Source organism: Drosophila pseudoobscura, chromosome 4 (assembly GCF_009870125.1).
Source record: "Drosophila pseudoobscura strain MV-25-SWS-2005 chromosome 4, UCI_Dpse_MV25, whole genome shotgun sequence".
Classification (NCBI taxonomy): Eukaryota; Metazoa; Arthropoda; class Insecta; order Diptera; family Drosophilidae; genus Drosophila; species Drosophila pseudoobscura.
In genome coordinates, this window is record NC_046681.1 from 10,876,586 (window position 1) to 10,894,080 (window position 17,495).

The 17,495-nt window shown below is 43.5% G+C and overlaps 3 protein-coding genes and 1 long non-coding RNA gene across 19 annotated transcripts in view; 3 read left to right on the plus strand and 1 right to left on the minus strand.

Moving 5' to 3' along the window:
* Positions 1-1,481, plus strand: part of nolo (no long nerve cord) — a 79,507-nt gene extending 78,026 nt beyond the window's left edge. For 6 of the 7 annotated variants that reach the window (XM_033379530.1, XM_033379527.1, XM_033379531.1 and 3 more), the window contains one exon: positions 78-1,481. In XM_033379530.1, coding sequence (XP_033235421.1) covers positions 78-223 — 146 coding nt within the window. In that variant the 3' untranslated portion in view covers positions 224-1,481. The remainder of the gene's footprint in view (positions 1-77) is intronic. The other variant, XM_033379528.1, reaches the window with a different exon arrangement.
* A 2,081-nt stretch (positions 1,482-3,562) lies between these two features.
* The window catches only part of LOC4817891 (uncharacterized), a 30,179-nt gene continuing 16,246 nt past the window's right edge, over positions 3,563-17,495 (minus strand). The window contains exons 8-10 of one of the 3 annotated variants that reach the window (XR_004468983.1): positions 8,405-8,519; positions 4,349-4,454; positions 3,563-4,292 (exon numbers count right to left, since the gene is read on the minus strand). The gene's annotated coding sequence lies outside the window, so the exon portion shown is untranslated. Of the gene's footprint in view, positions 4,293-4,348; positions 4,455-8,039; positions 8,206-8,404; positions 8,520-17,495 lie in introns of those variants that run through there. The other 2 variants (XR_004468984.1, XR_004468985.1) reach the window with 2 other exon arrangements.
* Positions 4,591-5,167, plus strand: LOC26532972 (uncharacterized). Its single transcript, XR_004468986.1, has 2 exons — positions 4,591-4,747; positions 4,803-5,167. It is a non-coding gene; the product is annotated as an uncharacterized lncRNA (long non-coding RNA).
* On the plus strand, positions 7,143-15,135 carry nrv2 (nervana 2). 8 transcript variants are annotated; one of them, XM_033379247.1, is made up of 7 exons: positions 9,565-9,779; positions 10,975-11,224; positions 12,948-13,088; positions 13,151-13,270; positions 13,328-13,620; positions 13,676-13,844; positions 13,912-15,135. In XM_033379247.1, the coding sequence occupies exons 2-7, from the start codon at positions 11,083-11,085 to the stop codon at positions 14,013-14,015; spliced, it is 969 nt and encodes a 322-aa protein (XP_033235138.1). In that variant the 5' UTR covers positions 9,565-9,779; positions 10,975-11,082; the 3' UTR covers positions 14,016-15,135. The 8 variants fall into 8 exon arrangements, with proteins under 8 accessions (XP_001357414.1, XP_033235138.1, XP_033235140.1 ...); XM_033379249.1 differs by having other exon boundaries at positions 9,565-9,770; XM_015180015.2 differs by having other exon boundaries at positions 9,565-9,724.

Sequence of the window (17,495 nt, forward strand, 5' to 3'; positions counted from 1 at the left end):
GGACACACAATATTCTACCATATACCATATATGGCCTTTGATTAACAATTTTGATTTTCTTTTTTCTGATGGCGCAGTATCCCCTTCGGCGGCCCTGCATTGCCGGGACTCGTCGCGCTATTGCCGCAACGCCCGCTCCATGGGCCTGTGTCGGCTGCATCGCTACAAGGAGAAGTGCTGCAGCTCCTGCCAGCAGCAGCCCAACCAATATATATTCCATTAGCTTCTGGCGAGACGGCATAGGCATCGGCAACAGCAACAGCAACGGCAACGGCAACGACAACTCTACGAATTCTGCAATTCTGCAAGCAATTACTCTAAGTACCCCCCTAAGTACATCTAAAGAACTATAGCAAGAAATTCAAGTTAAACTTATCCATATGTATGTACTACCTGCAACAATCCTGACACTCCCGCACACTTCTGACACTCCTGACACTCCCGACACTCCCGACACTCTGACACGAACACTGACACTGACACTGACACCGGCACCGATTCCAGTTGAATATTGTATTGAAATGAGGCCATTAGAAAATAGCAATTCGTTCGATTTGAAATTTGTTACACAGCCATAAACCACAGCGAAAGAAGAGAATAATTTATTGAAATTCCCCCCAAAACCTAACAAAAACGTAACATGTAAGCATGAGCAAATATTTGCAATTACGAGTAAAGTAAGGATAAATATTGTTAGATCTGCCCCAGGACTCGTTTCACTCGGGCAAATGATGTGCCAAACAAGAGGGAGCGAAACCCTTTTGTTTGGCCCTCGATTCGCCAGGGTGAACAGGAGTCAGTCGATGGCAGCAGCAGCTTTGCTTTAAGCAATTAAAACCACTATAAATTAATGACACGGAAAAATACTATAAAATGCAGCAGCAGCAGCAGAAAGCGGCAAACTATGAGGATTAGGTTACATTTTCACTATGCTACAAAATACATAAATAGTATGGAATATGGTATATGGATTATGGAATAATATCCAAGTTAAGGAAAAGGAATGTCTAGAATAAATCAACTTAGCAAATAATGAATGTAAAGGTTGATGTATGACTCGACTAATTGCTGATTCAAATCCAAGATGTAGTCAAAATGTTTAGCGAATATCTCCACACTAATCAGCTAAAATCACTAATCACTAAATGAAGCATGACAAAGAAAACAAAACGAAATCCGCACTGTTACCTAATGTGAACCAAAATCGAATATTAACTACAAATATGTATATGTAAATATTATAGCAAATGAGAGATATTTACTATAGAGGCATCTCCTTATCGAGCTGCACCTTGACTATGCCATTGTCAATTTTCTTCACTGAATTTCCCTTGTTTTCTGATTCTGATTCTGCATTTATCAATTATCAATTCGCCTATGCCCCTATGAATATTGTAAATAATCGATTTCGGCAATTCATTTGAAGGCTTACCTTGTATGTAATTTAAACAAACGAAAAAAATAACTATATGAGAACTAAATATGTATGCGTATTTGTAATTAGTTTTTTATGAGCAAATTGTTTTATAAACCCTAACATAAATTTACATGAGTAACATAAATCAGGCAGCATGTTAGCTGCTAACTATAGTTAATAGCTAACATACAATTAACAACCGAAACACAAACATGACGGCAGATCAGATCCAGTAAATGTTGAACGCGTACATACATATTTATATTTAAGCTGTTAAGTAAAAATTATAGATACGATAATTAACGGAAACAGACATAAAGTCAAGGAGAACCGAACCCTAACCAATGTTGAACACAGACAGACCCAAACAGACCCCAACACCCGCACACACACACAGACACCAATACTATCATACAGCAAGGATATGGATAATATGTATTATGATCGACGTAAGCAAATACAGCGAAAGCAACTGCTAATTATTGTAAGAAATTAAAACAAAACCGGAAATAAATATTAAATATTGAAAAACCTGTGGCAGAAATGCACTGTTATTATTATTACTGGTCGCTAAATTGTATTATTGGGGAAAATATCCTTGATCCTTGGTCCTTGATAAGGACTTCGTCAGATCAAGGATTTTCTTCCGATCACAGGAAGCCATCGCACGCATAGATAGGCCCAAAAATAGCCGAGAAAACGAAATATGTAACTCGGAGTCCTTATTAAAGGATCAAGGATATTTTTCCGGTCACAGAAAGCCATAGCACGTCCTAATCGGCCCACATATAACGTGGAAAAAAAGAAATATGCGACCGATGAAAATATCCTTGATCCTTGGTCCTTGAAAAGGACTCCATCAAATCAAGGATTTTCTTACGATCACAGAAAGTCATAGCACGTCCTAATTGGCCCACAAATAACGTAAAAAACAAGATATATGTGACTGGAGGAGTTATCCTTAATCCTTGGTCCTTCTAAAGGATTCCATCAGATCAGGAAAAAATTTTCGATTACAGGAAGCCGTCGCACGCCCAGATCGGCCCACAAACAACGGAGAAAAGAAGAAAAGAAAATTGCCTTGTATTTTGTTGTAGTTCAAAAAACTGTCGGTAGGGGCGCCACTGTGCAGTAAAAAAACCAGCGACCTTCTGCTGATTTATGTTCGCCTGGTATCCCAAAAATTTCAGTCGATTGAACGGTCGCAAAAATGTGCCCCCAAAAGTATGCAACACATTTTGGCACCAACTCAATTTGCAAATGGTAAAACGACTGAAAATTTTCTGGGATACCAGGCGAACATAAATCAGCAGAAGGTCGCTGGTTTTTTTACTGCACAGTGGCGCCCCTACCGACAGTTTTTTGAACTACAACAAAATACAAGGCAATTTTCTTTTCTTCTTTTCTCCGTTGTTTGTGGGCCGATCTGGGCGTGCGACGGCTTCCTGTAATCGGAAAATTTTTCCTGATCTGAGGGAATCCTTTAGAAGGACCAAGGATTAAGGATAACTCCTCCATTAACATATATCTTGTTTTTTACGTTACTTGTGGGCCAATTAGGACGTGCTATGACTTTCTGTGATCGTAAGAAAATCCTTGATTTGATGGAGTCCTTTTCAAGGACCAAGGATCAAGGATATTTTCATCGGTCGCATATTTCTTGTTTTCCACGTTATATGTGGGCCGATTAGGACGTGCTATGGCTTTCTGTGACCGGAAAAATATCCTTGATCCTTTAATAAGGACTCCGAGTTACATATTTCGTTTTCTCGGCTATTTTTGGGCCTATCTATGCGTGCGATGGCTTCCTGTGATCGGAAGAAAATCCTTGATCTGACGAAGTCCTTATCAAGGACCAAGGATCAAGGACATTTTTATCAGCCATATATTTCTTATTTTCTGCGTTATTTGTGAGCCGATTGGGACTTGCCATGGCTTCCAGTGATCGGAGAAATATCCTTGGTCCTTGGATAAGGACTCCAAATTACAGATTTAGTTTTGTCGGCTATTTGTTGGCCAATCTACTGGCTTTCTGTGATCGGGAAAGTATCTTTGATTTTATGGAGCCCTTCGCAAGGACCAAGGATATCAAGGATCAAAAATATTAGGCGTACCTCCCCTTTTTATAATCGGAATAATTTCCGCTCTCTTTTGTATGGGTGATTTTTTAATAGTCTTGTTTTATAGTAACTTAGAAACTACGTTTCTAGATATAACAACGTACAATGTATATCCTTAAACATAATAACATAATATCGCTATGTGTAATACTTAATTTCAATGAAATCACTGCTCGCCCTACGAGCGTTCCTCGGCCAGCAATATGAACAGCAGCCTCGGCACCTCATCGGTACAGTCATCAGCATCCCAGGGGCAGGAGCATCCAGATGTCCGTAACTGTATTGTACGCAGAGACGGAAGCCATTGGTAGCCACTGGTAGTTCTGCAGGCTCTCGTTTATTGTAGTACCCCTTGGTCAGCAGCAGAGAGTGGTCTCCTCCTATCAATGCACAGATCGAATCAGGCCGCCGGCTAATTGATGTCCCAGTGGTTGTCATTAATGTAGATTATGGGAAACTTCTGTGGAAAGGCGAAATCCGAAATCATGTTGTGGTTGCTTCTCCTCGGTGGGCTGCAGGATTTCGTCGGTGAGGCCTGACCTCAAGAGTTCCTCGTTGAGATTGAGGTTCTGATACTGCTGCTGATGACAGTCCACGTCCACATCATTGGGTAGATGCGGCGTGGGCACATACCGCGTGTAAACACCCTACGGCTGAATGGCTGAGAAGGGAAGGAGCGGCGACTTGTCCATTTTGTCGCTGTGCCTCCTCGATGTACAGTGGCCACTGGAGATCGGCTCTCCAATAGTGATATCCTGGAAAAAAAATCCTTGAAAATTAAACAATTCTTATATCATTTTCAGGTTCTTACGGATAGTCTGTACGCCTAGAAGGCATGGCATTGAAGGAGGCAATGGATGAGTACCAGGACTGCGCCAGTTTGGAATCCAGTGTGACACACATACAAGTACATATATCTAAAAAAGAATGCACAAATAAAAATAAAATCAAATTAGTATTCATTTTGTCGATAGTATCAATGGGTCCAACACTGTATAGAACCAGCAAGAATGAAACATTAGACAAGTAGCATAAATGACACAATAGCAATGGCTTCCTAGATCATGGTAGATCTATAGTCAGTTTGGACGAATATATCTGTATCAATCCAAGTTATCTATTCTTTAGATATCCCCTAAGAAATTTCAAAATTAGACATTTTCTGTTTCTGTTTTACTTCTTTATTTTTTTGACTTCTGACAAATTAGTGGTAAGTTGCAAGGAAAATAAATGAATGATGAAGAAATCAACTCTATATTCTACAGCGGCTGCTCAAGCAAATGCATTATGCCTGACTATTATGAATCGAATCATATGCCAAAATCGCATTGGTATACGATCATCGCTCTGATGGTCGTGCTAGTAGTCATTTTCGTTATCATACTCTTCGTAATGATAATCGGAGTGGCCAAATATAAAAGCGGTACCAATGAAAACAGCAGTAGTAGTAGTAGTAATCCCAATGCCGTACGTACCACTACAACTTGGGGAGTTAATCCAGGAGTTATCGGTGGCGGCCCTGCTGAGAGCGGTGCAGGGCCGGGACTCCCACCGAATCCGATTGGATGAAGATGCCGGTGGTTTCAATAAAAATAATGTAACAAATACATACTAATTTCTGGAAATATTATTGCATTTTCTTTAAAAATGGCTTTAACACATCGGACCTGGCCAACTTGGAAACCGTTGAAGAGAAATTTATATTTTTCGTATTTTCTAAGGAAAACCGAAGTACACCAATTTGTTTGAATTTTATCGCACGCCAGATTGGACCACAAATAGTGGGGAGTTGCAGGCTAAGGACTGAACCAAGGATCAAGGACATTTTTCCGATCACAGAAAGCCATAGCACGCCCGGATTGGTCTACAAATGCCACAGAAACCGAAATTGGTCCACACATTTGAACTTCGCGGCTAAATTTAATAGCTAGAGATGACAAAAATAATACGGAAATGATATCGATACTTTCGTTGGTTGTACAGTGGCGCCCCCACCAGGTGGCGCCACCTACTTGTCAAGCTGGGAACTATGGGAAAGGGTCCGATTATTTCCGTTTCCGCTTTACAGCACTTCAGCTTGAAGTTTTTGGCGCCAAACACCAAACACAGGCAGGCTTAATCTTTTATTGCGAATAAGCGTTACCACTACACTATCTACGACTATCTTTGCCTTGGCACAGGCTGGAGCACATTTGTATATGTAGAGGAATAGTGGATCTTTGGATTTCCTACGTAGTACGTACATCACATTCTTTGGCACCAAGAAAGTATAGTATAGTATTAGCAAAGCGACGACCTGACGTAACCGTAATTGCAAGAGCACTTTTGCTTCTATTGCTTGTATGTATCATGCCTCATCATGTATCTCATCCTCTCCTATGCGCGGATTCGACAAAGTCGCCATAGAAACCGAGTGTGCGAGTGGGCGTACAACGGAAATTACCCATTTGTGTGGCACTTGGAGATCGTTAATCTGAATACATCCTAAGCCCAAATAGAAAAAAAGAAGAGCATTTTCAGCCGGCTAAACGTTGCATTCTACTCGTATCCACAAAACAATTGACAATGCAATCCATGCAATTGCATTTTCAATCAATTTAAATGGCCGTCCTGTGACGTCTGTGGGAAAAATCAAATAGAAAATCGAAAATCGATTTCAGATACAGATGCATGAAGAGAATTGGTGAGAGACTTAGAGAGATGTTCTTTTCTTTTGGGAGATCAAGATGCAAAGACCCGAATAGATCTGGAGAACCAATGGAGCCATTGGAAAGGAGAGGTACAAGGAAAAGAAGCCCCAATTCGAGTCAAGAGAATTACCTGTCGGAGGATTGGGAGGTCAACCGATTTGCGTAGTATTTGATCAATTTAGTTGCAAAAAAGGGATTTTAATGGCAATAAAAGGCTGTGTAACAATAGAAGAATAAAGATGAAAGTTGTCGAAATCCATGTGGGAAATCTACCATAAAGAAGTGTTGTTTCAAAGATCCGAATGACAACGGCGCTCTGAAACAATAAGAGAAATAACAGTAGTAGAAACGGCGGCGCGTTGATCCGTAAAGTACGCTCAGTGTCAAAGGAAATCATATTTTATCCAGCAATTAGCGAAGATGAGCCAGGCCGGGCCGGGCCGGGCAGCAGCGATTTGGACTAGGTACGAGTACATGATAGAAGTACGAGTACATTATATACAATGATCCCGTCTTCCAATTCAATTAAGTGGAAATTGTGTCACGCGCCGCTCACTGCGAGAGTCTTGTTCCACGGCTTAGAAGTGGCACTGTCTTGGGATGCCAGGGCATGGCAGATGCTCGGATTCTCGCTTAATGAATCCCGGGAGCGGCACACAGTTTCACTTTAGCCACACAGATTTCTCCACTCATACCGGCCTCCCCACATACACCCCCTCCATATAGACACGGCCACGCACACAGGCAATCAGAGAACATAATATTTGATTAAGAACGACACTTGCTGATACTCGGATTATTTTGTCGTGTTTCCAGAAACGATGGACACACAGTCCAGATCAGTGTCGCGAGGCACGCAACGGTGTCAACTTGGCGTGCAGCGCAAAATCCACAGTGTCCGTGCCGATCCCCAATCCACATCCAACTCCAAATCCAAACCCAAACCAATACCCGAACCGCAACCGACCTCGCACCGGAGCCAGGAACAGAAGCAGAATCAGAGTCTCCATCAGAACCAGGAGCATTTGCAGGCCCATCTACAGGTCCCCGAACCGATCCCGACTCTCTGCTGAGCTGCGAAAGCGACAACTCGCATCGGACAGAATGCCGACCATCACCGAGGACTGCATCGATGGCTTCCAGCAGTACTATTCCCGGCCGCCGGAACGTCCCAAGAAGAAGTCCCTCAAGCAGATGGTCTACGACTCCGAGAACAACTCCTACTTCGGACGCACCATCGATAGCTGGGGTAAGTCCGTTAAGTGCCACACGGATCTTAGCTCTATATCCATTACGTAAGTGCCCCACGGCCGCAGTACCGCAGACTCAAGTCGGTCTGTCGGTCTGTTAGTCGGTCTGTCTATCTGCCAGTTTGGATTTAATCAAAAGAAATCTCTTTTGTTGTCGCATTAGCGCATACAAATACACATTCAGAATTCAGAATATCAGACCTGAACGCAGAGATACTCGTATTGTATCCACTTAATCCGTCGCTATGCTTCTGCATCTGTGAGTCCGTTTTTTATTGCCTGTCCAATGACATTTCGTGGGCCCCACCGTTGGATTCGACGGGACTCGACTGTGAGCTCTGTTCTATTCTGCTCTGATCTGTTCTGAGGTTCTGGGGGGGCTTACAAGTACATACCCATAGAGTACTTGTCCAACATATCGGTCAATTATGCCATTATGCAATCAGTCTATGACCCCAGCTACAGCTATGTTCCGCAGAGCAATCTTTTCGACAAATTAAATCCATTGGAGGCAGTCACCTGCTGTTCAGCTTTGACCCCCAAAATGTATCCTCCCACGTACCTCACTGATGTCTCAAGGGCCTGAATGCTGCAGAATCCTTTGGCTAAACCGATTTAAAACGATTAAATAGGGGAATGAAAGAAATTCTGCGCTTAACTCTCTCGAATATGCAAAAGTTTTGGATAGTCGTTCCATATTTTGGCGCTCGAATGAAGCGACTGGGCAGGGGGCTGATTCCCCGATTTGATTCCTTTGTCCTTCTTTCTGTATCCTGGAATTCATCTTATAATAGAAGCGTATCTACATACATCCTGTCTATAATATGCCTATATCATAGCTGCTAAAAGAGATGCCTCTACCACATAACTTTGGATGACTTTGCAATGAACGTATGGGAGCCTGGAATTGTATTGTATTGGGTTTACCTTGAGGGGGTACTCCACGATGCCGTCACCAGAGCTGGCCCTCTTCCTCTTCGATGTGTCCTTCGTTCTGAGCGCTCAAAGGCTGCCTCATGGTCCTGGCCATTCCATTCTTATGCTATGGAGATGAAAGACCAAAAGAGAGTGAAATATTTATGGAAACATGTGAGAGAGTGGAATGTTGAATAGTTGGTTCGACATTATTTTGGTGGGAATGCCAAGTAGCTGGTGGGGTGAAGAACCCACCCCTTGTGTTAAAAGCAACCCCAGAGAGCAGTGGAAAGCAGTGGCTTGGAAGCTTCTTGGAGTTGTACGCAAATTTGTTGACTGTTTTTGTTCCCTGGATTTGGTTTTTTTCCCCCTTTAGTTAGTTAGTCTCTCTGGCAGGCCTCCTTTTGTTTCTTCGATTGTATCGCATGTCCTGTGGCCGCTTTCGGAAACTGGTTTTGCCCTCTGTTTGGCCAACGAATCTAGCCCAAAGGCATACACACACAGATACGCACGCACACCCTCAAGCAGTGAGATGTGCCTGTGTATTGATCGGGAGCCGGGGCGGGAGGGTTGTTGGTTTTCGTATTCTGTTCCACCGAAGGTGAAGGCTCAAACGATCGGCTACCGGTGCAGGTACCACCAGAGAATGCTGCACTGAAAGAAAATTCACTCGTCATCATAATAAATCCTTGGCTGGATGTGGGATTCCAGGCGGGGCATTCTCTCGGTGTGGCCATGAGCAATTTGCACTTAATGTGCATCAAACGCCACTAATCACCCTCTGCCGCGCCTAATTAAAGCAAGTGCAGGCCAGAAACGAGACATTCATTTCCACGACAATTACAAAGCCCCGAGTGCGAGTGCGAGTCCGAGTCCCAGCACAATGCAACCGAATCTCAGTCCAGAAAACCCAGCCCAGCCCCAGCTCCAGCGCCAGCCCCAGCCGCAGCGCCAGCCCAACCCCAAGTCGGAAACCACCCATTATTCCGCATGCCGCAAACCACTCGAACGAGAAATGCCGCCAAAAGCGTTTTCCACTCAAAACAAACTCGGTTCTCTCAGAGTGCGCGGAGAGAGAGAGAGAGAGAGAGCGAGAGCGAGAGCGAGAGCAGCCCGGACGAAAAACCGAAACAAGCCCAGCCAAAAACTGACTCAAGCCAAGTCCGTTGTTTGATATTGACAGACTTTCGAGTTTGGTTTGGCCTACAGTCTGGATTGGTTTTGAGCGGCGACTAAACGTGCGACGGCAGACTGGAAAATACAAGTCGAGACGAGTCGAGTCTAGTATTAAAACCGAAATCAAATTCGAGCTACGGAGTTCCTTCTCGGAGTGTTAGTTGGGTGGTGCCTGGAGAGGGGAGCCAGGGCTTGCAGGGCGGTGCGTGAAGTGCGTCAAGTTTTTTACAACAGACAAATATCGCAAGATACTCGTAAAGCCATAAAAATATCCATAAAATGCTCGAAATTTTGTCACGCCCGAAACGCTGAAACACACACACACACACACACTTGCGTTTAGAAAGAGTAAAACTTAAAGAAGAAGCAAAATATCTCTGGGTTTTGGGAGTCTTTTGAGGTTCCGTTCCCCAGAAGAACGAGCGAACGCCGCTCTGCTGTTGCTTCAAAAAGGTGTGGTTGTTTGTTGTATGTGGCCTGGTCTCAAAGCGCTAAGCGCACACCTAAGAGATACAAGCCACACACTCACAGATACGCGAACGCGCAAGAGTGCCAGTGTGTGTGTGTGTGTGTGCGCGTTTGGCAAGAGCTGGCATAGTTTGTTGTTGCAGCTCGGATGCAAAAATAAGTAAAGATACATACATATATGTGGACAGACGAAATGCAGCCGAGATACAATTCTTTCGTATCTGCCAGCTTGCCAATGCCGGGTCAATGCCAATGCGGCATTGGAAGCGCCACAAAGAGCAACAGTGAAACGGAACCATGCCGCAGACCGCATAAGACTCTCCTCCTCCCTCTGTACGGCTCTTGCTCAAAGTATCTGGCGGATACACCAACTTGTTGGTCTACGACTGGAGGAGGCTCGTCCCCTAATCGTCGGCGACTGGTGCCGTGCCGTGCCTGCCTCCTGTTGTGGCAAGTAAAGAAGAACCGAAAAAACGCGCCAAAGACTGCCACAAAGGCGAGAGGGTGGAAACGGGCACAACTAGAGTGAGGCAAAGAGAGAGCGAGATACAGAGCGGAAGAGCAAGAGAGAGAGAGAGAGAGAGAGAGGTGGGGTGGTGGCGGTGGCGGTAGTGAGAGCCCGAAAAGTGTGTGGAAAAGAGCCAGCAAACGTGTCATCCGCATCTGCGAGTACCAACCCAACACTTTTGTAGATACATCTGTGCCAGTGGCAGTGCCAGTGCAAGTGCAAAAAGGAAAAATGAATGAAAAACTGTAAATGGCAAAATATATAATTCTGAAAATGATTTTCGAATTATTAGCAATGTTACAAAACAGTCGGCGGGCATAAGACTGCGACGAAACAACCGAAAAAGTGCGCCGCAACAGATCCAAAGATCCCATACAAATCCTGTACTTCCCTACAGTGTTCTCATTGTTTTTGTTTTGTATCCCCTTAGATTCGAAATACCGACCAAGAGTGCTTACAAACAAAGTAGTTACTTAAGTAATCCACCGAAAAAAAATCAAAAAATAAAACATCTTTCAAGTAAAGAACCCACCAAATCATGTCCAAGGCACAACCAATGTCAAAGTCCTTTACGGACGAGGATCTGGCCAACATACGTAAGCCCAGACCCTTCCATCTGGGCCAGTTCTTATATAACTCCGAGACGGGCACGGTCATGAACAGGGATCGTGCATCATGGGGTAAGTTATAGGCGGCTGCTCGGCTGGGTACTCGTAATATTTAAATGGATTTTCTAGCAGTTTAGATATTGGTGTTTCCAATGGGGTAATTATTACCTCGACTCTCAGTCGTAGAACAGGCAAACGTGATTATTTCGGATCTACTTTGTTTCAGCCCCATCCACAATCATAAATCACTTGGTATGCCTGTACTTAAAACCTCTCTCTGGAGCCTTCACTGTACGAGTAATGTGCACCCTTAATACCTCCCCGTTTCCATGTCGAATGGCTCACATTTTCGTTGAGAGTTATTTTAATTACACTCGTTCCATTAGACCTTTTTGTGGGCTGTGAATGGTGGGTGGTGGCTGGGGTTGACACACTTCGAGGAGTGGAGTGGAGCGGAATGGGGAGTCGTTGGATGCACTTGACGTGCAATTTCGTTAGAGGAACGAATGCTGGCCAAATTAACATGATACAGAAAAGTGTTCGCGAATGAGGTCGAGCCTTGGGAACGTGCATCTCTGTGTTTCTCTGGCAATTGCCGCTACTTAAGCAATCGGATATAGTACATGTTTTCATCTTTCAATTGGATGGAAAGGTTGTGCCTCTGCTGGGGTCGCCAAAAGTCTGACTATTGGCATTTAAAAAGATATTCTTGGCAAGCCCAAGGCCCACTGGCTATATATAGACCTATAGACGAGTGTCTAGTGTGCAATGCAATTATGCTGAAATGGGCATGGCGAAAGCCCGAACCAAAAGAAAATCCAAATAAAAAGAAGAGCATGGGAAATCTGTAATATTTTAAATATCTTTCTCTTTGTGAGAACATCTCTTGGAACTGCATTTGCAATGAAAACAAAGCAGCAAAATAATGAGAATAATGGAACAGCTTTCAAAGAAATTTAGTACTTCTTTGGGGCTCTGTTTTTGTTTGGAGTTCTCTCGTAAACACAAAGAAACAATGGCTTTAATTAGTAGTTCTCTTGTTTTCTTTGTTCATTGTCTGGAGCTATGTTTTCCGAGTACTTTTCTCCAAATACAAAACTCAATAGAAGCAATAAATATTTCTAAATTCTGTTGACCCCAAGCATACACTTTGATCTTGGCTTGAACTCACTCTCTTTGCCCGGAGTTCCTCTCTTTCCCTCTTTGGGTTCGAGCTCCGTTAAATATCTCTTGGCATTTGCTGCCAACTTCTTCTGGGAGTTGAGGTTATGTCGATACTAGTCCGCTCTTCAGAGGCACAAGCCCACACACATCCGTACGTAGTACCCGAAGAGCGATCACTCAACACACTCGCACGCACACACCCGTTTAGAGAGCTCTAATTGCTTGCTCTTGAGCGTATCCGACTCATTAAGAGAATTCTCTTAAGAAAACCTAAGAGTCCCAGCGCAAGTCTATCTATACGTACTTGTAGATATATGTGTGTTATTATTGTATCTGGATGATTCAGAGAACGGCTTGGCGGTGCTCGGCGTCAGTTGGCCGCCACTTTCCACGAACTCGAGAGCTTGGGTTTCCGATTCCCCAGCTTTGTTTATATCTGAGTAATGCCGGCTGTCTGGGTGCCCCCTTGGTGATTGCCCCGTCGATTAATTAGACGGTTAACCCATCGTTGACCGACGACAACTCTCAAGTGATTAATTCAATCATCTCAATTGAGAGTCTCTGGGGCTTGGGTCGCTCTCTCTCAGTCTTCATCTTAATTGTAATCTAATAAGTATTTCCTCTTTCGCAGCCAAGATTGGAATATTCTATGTGGCCTTCTATGGAGTGCTCGGCGCCTTGGTGGCCATCTGCATGTGGGTCTTCTTCCAGACCCTTGATCCACGCATCCCCAAATGGACCCTCGACGAATCGATCATCGGCACGAATCCAGGTGAGTAGTACCTTGAAGGCGCACCCCAAAATGGGACTAACTTTGGATACATATTCCCTTAGGTCTCGGCTTTCGTCCCCTGCCGCCAGTGGACAATGTGGAGAGCACTCTGATCTGGTACAAGGGAACCCAGCATGAGAACTACAAGCATTGGACAGACTCCCTGGATGACTTCTTAGCTGGTAATATCATCTGGGCTGGAATAACTAACCTCTTCTAATGCTCTGCAAATATTACAGTGTACAAGGTCCCTGGCCTGACTCCCGGTCGCGGTCAGAACATCTACAACTGCGACTACAACCAGCCGCCGCCAAAGGGCCAGGTGTGCGATGTGGACATCAAGTCGTGGACTCCCTGCACAAAGGAGAACAACTACAGCTACCACAAGAGTGCCCCGTGCATCTTCCTGAAGTTGAACAAGATCTATGGCTGGATACCGGAGTACTACAACGACTCGAAGGACCTGCCCCAAACGATGCCACTGAGCCTCAAGACCTACATTGCCGAGGTCGAGAAAACGCAGCCGCACAAGGTACAGAAGGAAAGGACAATCATAGATCAGTATTATTATGAACACTTATTTGTAGCTCAACACGATCTGGGTGTCGTGCGAGGGCGAGAACCCTGCCGATCAGGAGAACATTGGAGCTGTCAACTACTTGCCCGTTCGGGGCTTCCCCGGCTACTTCTATCCCTACCAGAACTCCGAGGGATACCTGAGTCCTCTGGTGGCTGTTCACTTCCAGCGTCCCAGGCGTGAGTGGTCCCAGCAGTCCCTTCGAAGATCGTTCACTACATGTATACGTATCCCTTCCCCTTTCAGGTGGCATCATCATCAATGTGGAGTGCAAGGCCTGGGCCCGGAACATCCATCACGATCGCAAGGAAAGGATCGGCTCGGTGCACTACGAGCTGCTGATTGACTAATCTGGGATCGATCAGATGGATATGATGGATGTTGTGAACTATTATATGTAGACCTAGGAGACACACCGTACGGGCAATCCAGAGTCCACGAGACACCAAATCTATGAACGTTGCTAAATTGCAAAATTAATTGTGAAACAGTCCCACGCGAAAAAAGAAACATTTTTTGGATATAACTATTTACTATTTACCATTTACCGTTTACTATTTAATGTGTAGTCACCTTTACACGATATTTTGAAAATTTGAAAACCCCATAGATGCTCCGTAAACCACAAATTAACGTAAATTTCTTAGATATCACAATTTAATAAATTCGAATCTCTTCTTATACAGAAAATATATAGCTATAAAAAATATATATTTAGCGAGAATGTAGTGTACCGCCTAAGAGATGATTTTAATGATTATGAGCAATGTTTTTGCATTACAAAACAAACAAAAAACTAAACAAAATAATAATGATAAATTTCATAATAGTTTACAAAACTGAAGTCCGAAATGGAGAAAGAAATTAAGAAGAACAACATTATTATTATAATAATACCACCCCTAATAATAATAATAATAATAACGAAGGCTAGCCAAGTACGAATCTCATTTAGCGCTGCGAAAAATGTTTTAAATGAAAATCAAATTCAAACTGCCATTTCAACAAAATTTGACTACCATTTCTGGCAAAAGAGAGATAAATAAAAGTACATTTTAAACACATAATCCCCCTTTAGATATTTAAATTTATAATGATTACTATATAGCGAAAGAAATGTTTACTAACTGCACCGACAAATCCTTTTACTATACATTTACTCGTGACCACCACAGACCAATTTTTGTGAACCAAACGATCCCTTTAATATTACGTAGTTTCAGTGTAGATCATATTTTTAGAGAAATGTTAAAGCCCATCCGCATTACATGAAAACAAGCAAAGAGACAAAGTTTAGGAATTGATATTGGCAACAGAAACAGAACAGAAAAAGAACAGAAACAGAAACATAATTTAATTGTAAGCTCCGCTATTATCTATCTACAGAGAGTGAACTGTGGCCAGCGGCTGAGAAATCACTTCACAAATCGTTTTCAATAAAAGTCAAATGAAAAAATAGAGAAACCCAAAGACAAACTGTGGAATTTTTAGCGGGCAAAAGCGTTGCCACAATGTAACGTCTGAGGGCTGTATATCAGCTGGTTACAACCTACTTAGATACCACCTTTACCAACTCATACCAAGATTATGCAGGTCCATCAATCTGGGTGCTCGCATGCCTCCCCGTCATATGGCCACACATTGGATTTACGTAAACGTAATCGTCTGCCCGGTGCCTGATAAGATAGCGAATGCCTCAAGGCACACGGGAACTGATGATAAAACAAAATCACTGCAATCTCTGCCGTCACCTCGAGGTACTGGTCACTGGTCACTGGTCAGCGACCACTCGGATGGCCAACTGACAATAAATACAAAACTTAAAAGCCAGATTGATACGCTTTCACCCACCTACATATATGTAGATGTATATGGCGGTCGTCGAGAGACACATTTATTGAGAACTTATCGGGCCGATTCGGCCAATTGCGTCATTGGAAATCATTAACAGAATGCTGCTGCTGGCTGGTGTTTGCTTTTTGATATATTGTTTATTTTTAAATTGCCAGGCGAAAGGTTTACTTTTGCATTTGTGCTAATCAATTAGGGGTACAAACTCATCAGCGCGACTATCGAACACGTTCCCATTCACGCTATCGGGAGATCGTTCCCTCGAAGGGCACTGAGGGACAGAGGGCCTCAATCAAATGTTGAACGCACTCAAAGTGTACCCGATCGAAGATCAATATTTAGCTGTTAAAATTCGCCAGATGAGACAAGGGGATCGATCGCCCGGATTCAGGTTTGCACTGGTACCGGCACCAACACCTGAGGCAACATCAACATCCATCCGATAATGGTGTATTAATCAATGTGCTAAACGAACCTGCAGATAGTTGAAATATATTGTCGATGATGATGATGATGATGGTGGTTTATCGATAGCCCAATAAAAACTCAAGGAGCGAGCATAGCTAGTAGCTACTCCAAATCTCCAATACAGAAATAATTAATATTTTAAGTTCTTTGATAAGATAGAGGCTGGTAAAGCCAGCAGAATTTATCACTCAGATGGTAGAGATTTCGTAGAGCACTCGAAAGTGTTCAGTTCAGTTCGGTTTTATGGTTCCATACAGGTTTTCTTTCCACATTGACGTAACAGCATTTGTAGTTCTGTGGCTTTTGTTTCAATGATTCCATTCCACAAACAATATCAGCGAAATCTTTTCAAAATTTGTATTCAGTGACGTCAAGAGGGAGAGGAGCCATTATGCTCGATCGCTTTTGTGCTCCGAGAGTGTAATCAATAGATCTAGACACAGACATGCATATACTGCGATATGTATGTGTCTGGGGGTATATTTTAGCAACCATCTAATTGAGAGCTAATTGGCTACAGAGGATTGTCCCCTCTCTTTCGAGTACAGACTGCAAATAATGACAGAAATCACTCGCTAAATGACAGAAATCAAAACTCATCTCTAATGAGGAAGCCCAATGGGATCGGGGATGGAAAGATCTCTGGGCACACACCCACACACAGACAGGAATCACAGCTGGAAAAATCACAAACACTTCAGTTCAGACCAGATAAACTGGTTTGCCCGACACATACATTTACCCCGAGGGGCCATTGGAGTAAGTAAGTATCTTCGGGTCGGGTCTCGGTCTCGGTCTCTGTCTGCTGTAATTATCATTTGCTTAATTCAGAGCTGAGATTCAAGTTGAGGCTCTAGTGCGACAAGGGAACTTCTTTCATGAAAGGAGGATAAACAGGGTTTGGATATAACCAGATATAACCGACCTGTTGGGGCTACAATAAGCACTGGTAGGGGCTTTTTCCGAACATAATTTCACACATAATTTGTACGGGTAATGGACTCTCCATGGACCATTATGGATGGGGTTTCCTTCTTATCAATTGCTGATTGGCATCTCCTTCCATCTCGCTGTCGAGTGGGCTGCCCCGCTCCACTCCCAATGAGAAAACGGGGAAATGCGACTTACAATTCTTGCACCTAATGATGTGCTGGGCCGACTCGTACTCTTGGGGGATAAAGTCGTTGTCAAGTGTAATTTAATCAATTTATGATGATTACAAAGGGGATGCCATGCCAAGTATCCATCGAGAACAATCCCAAGGATACATTCAGGGGGCCGTCGGTCTGTTCTGGAGTTGCAGCGGGGTGGCGGCGGTGCGGGGCGTAGGAAATGCTCGTTTATGGGGATTAATCAACTCAAAAGTGCCATGACATTGTCAAAAAGCTACTCGTAAGAATGAATCTTATAACGATGATTAAGGAACAACAGAACGGGGCACCACTGAAAGCTTTGTCATGGAAATTTCCCCAACAGGTCGAAAGAACGATCCTAAGCATTGGGTTTTAATG

Coding starts and splice junctions, on each gene's coding strand:
- nrv2 (XM_001357378.4), top strand. CDS start 7,332: ATGCCGACCATCACCGAGGACTGCATCGATGGCTTCCAGCAGTACTAT. Junction 13,271..13,327: donor CCTGGATGACTTCTTAGCTG/GTAATATCATCT, acceptor CAAATATTACAG/TGTACAAGGTCCCTGGCCTG. Junction 13,621..13,675: donor AGAAAACGCAGCCGCACAAG/GTACAGAAGGAA, acceptor ACTTATTTGTAG/CTCAACACGATCTGGGTGTC.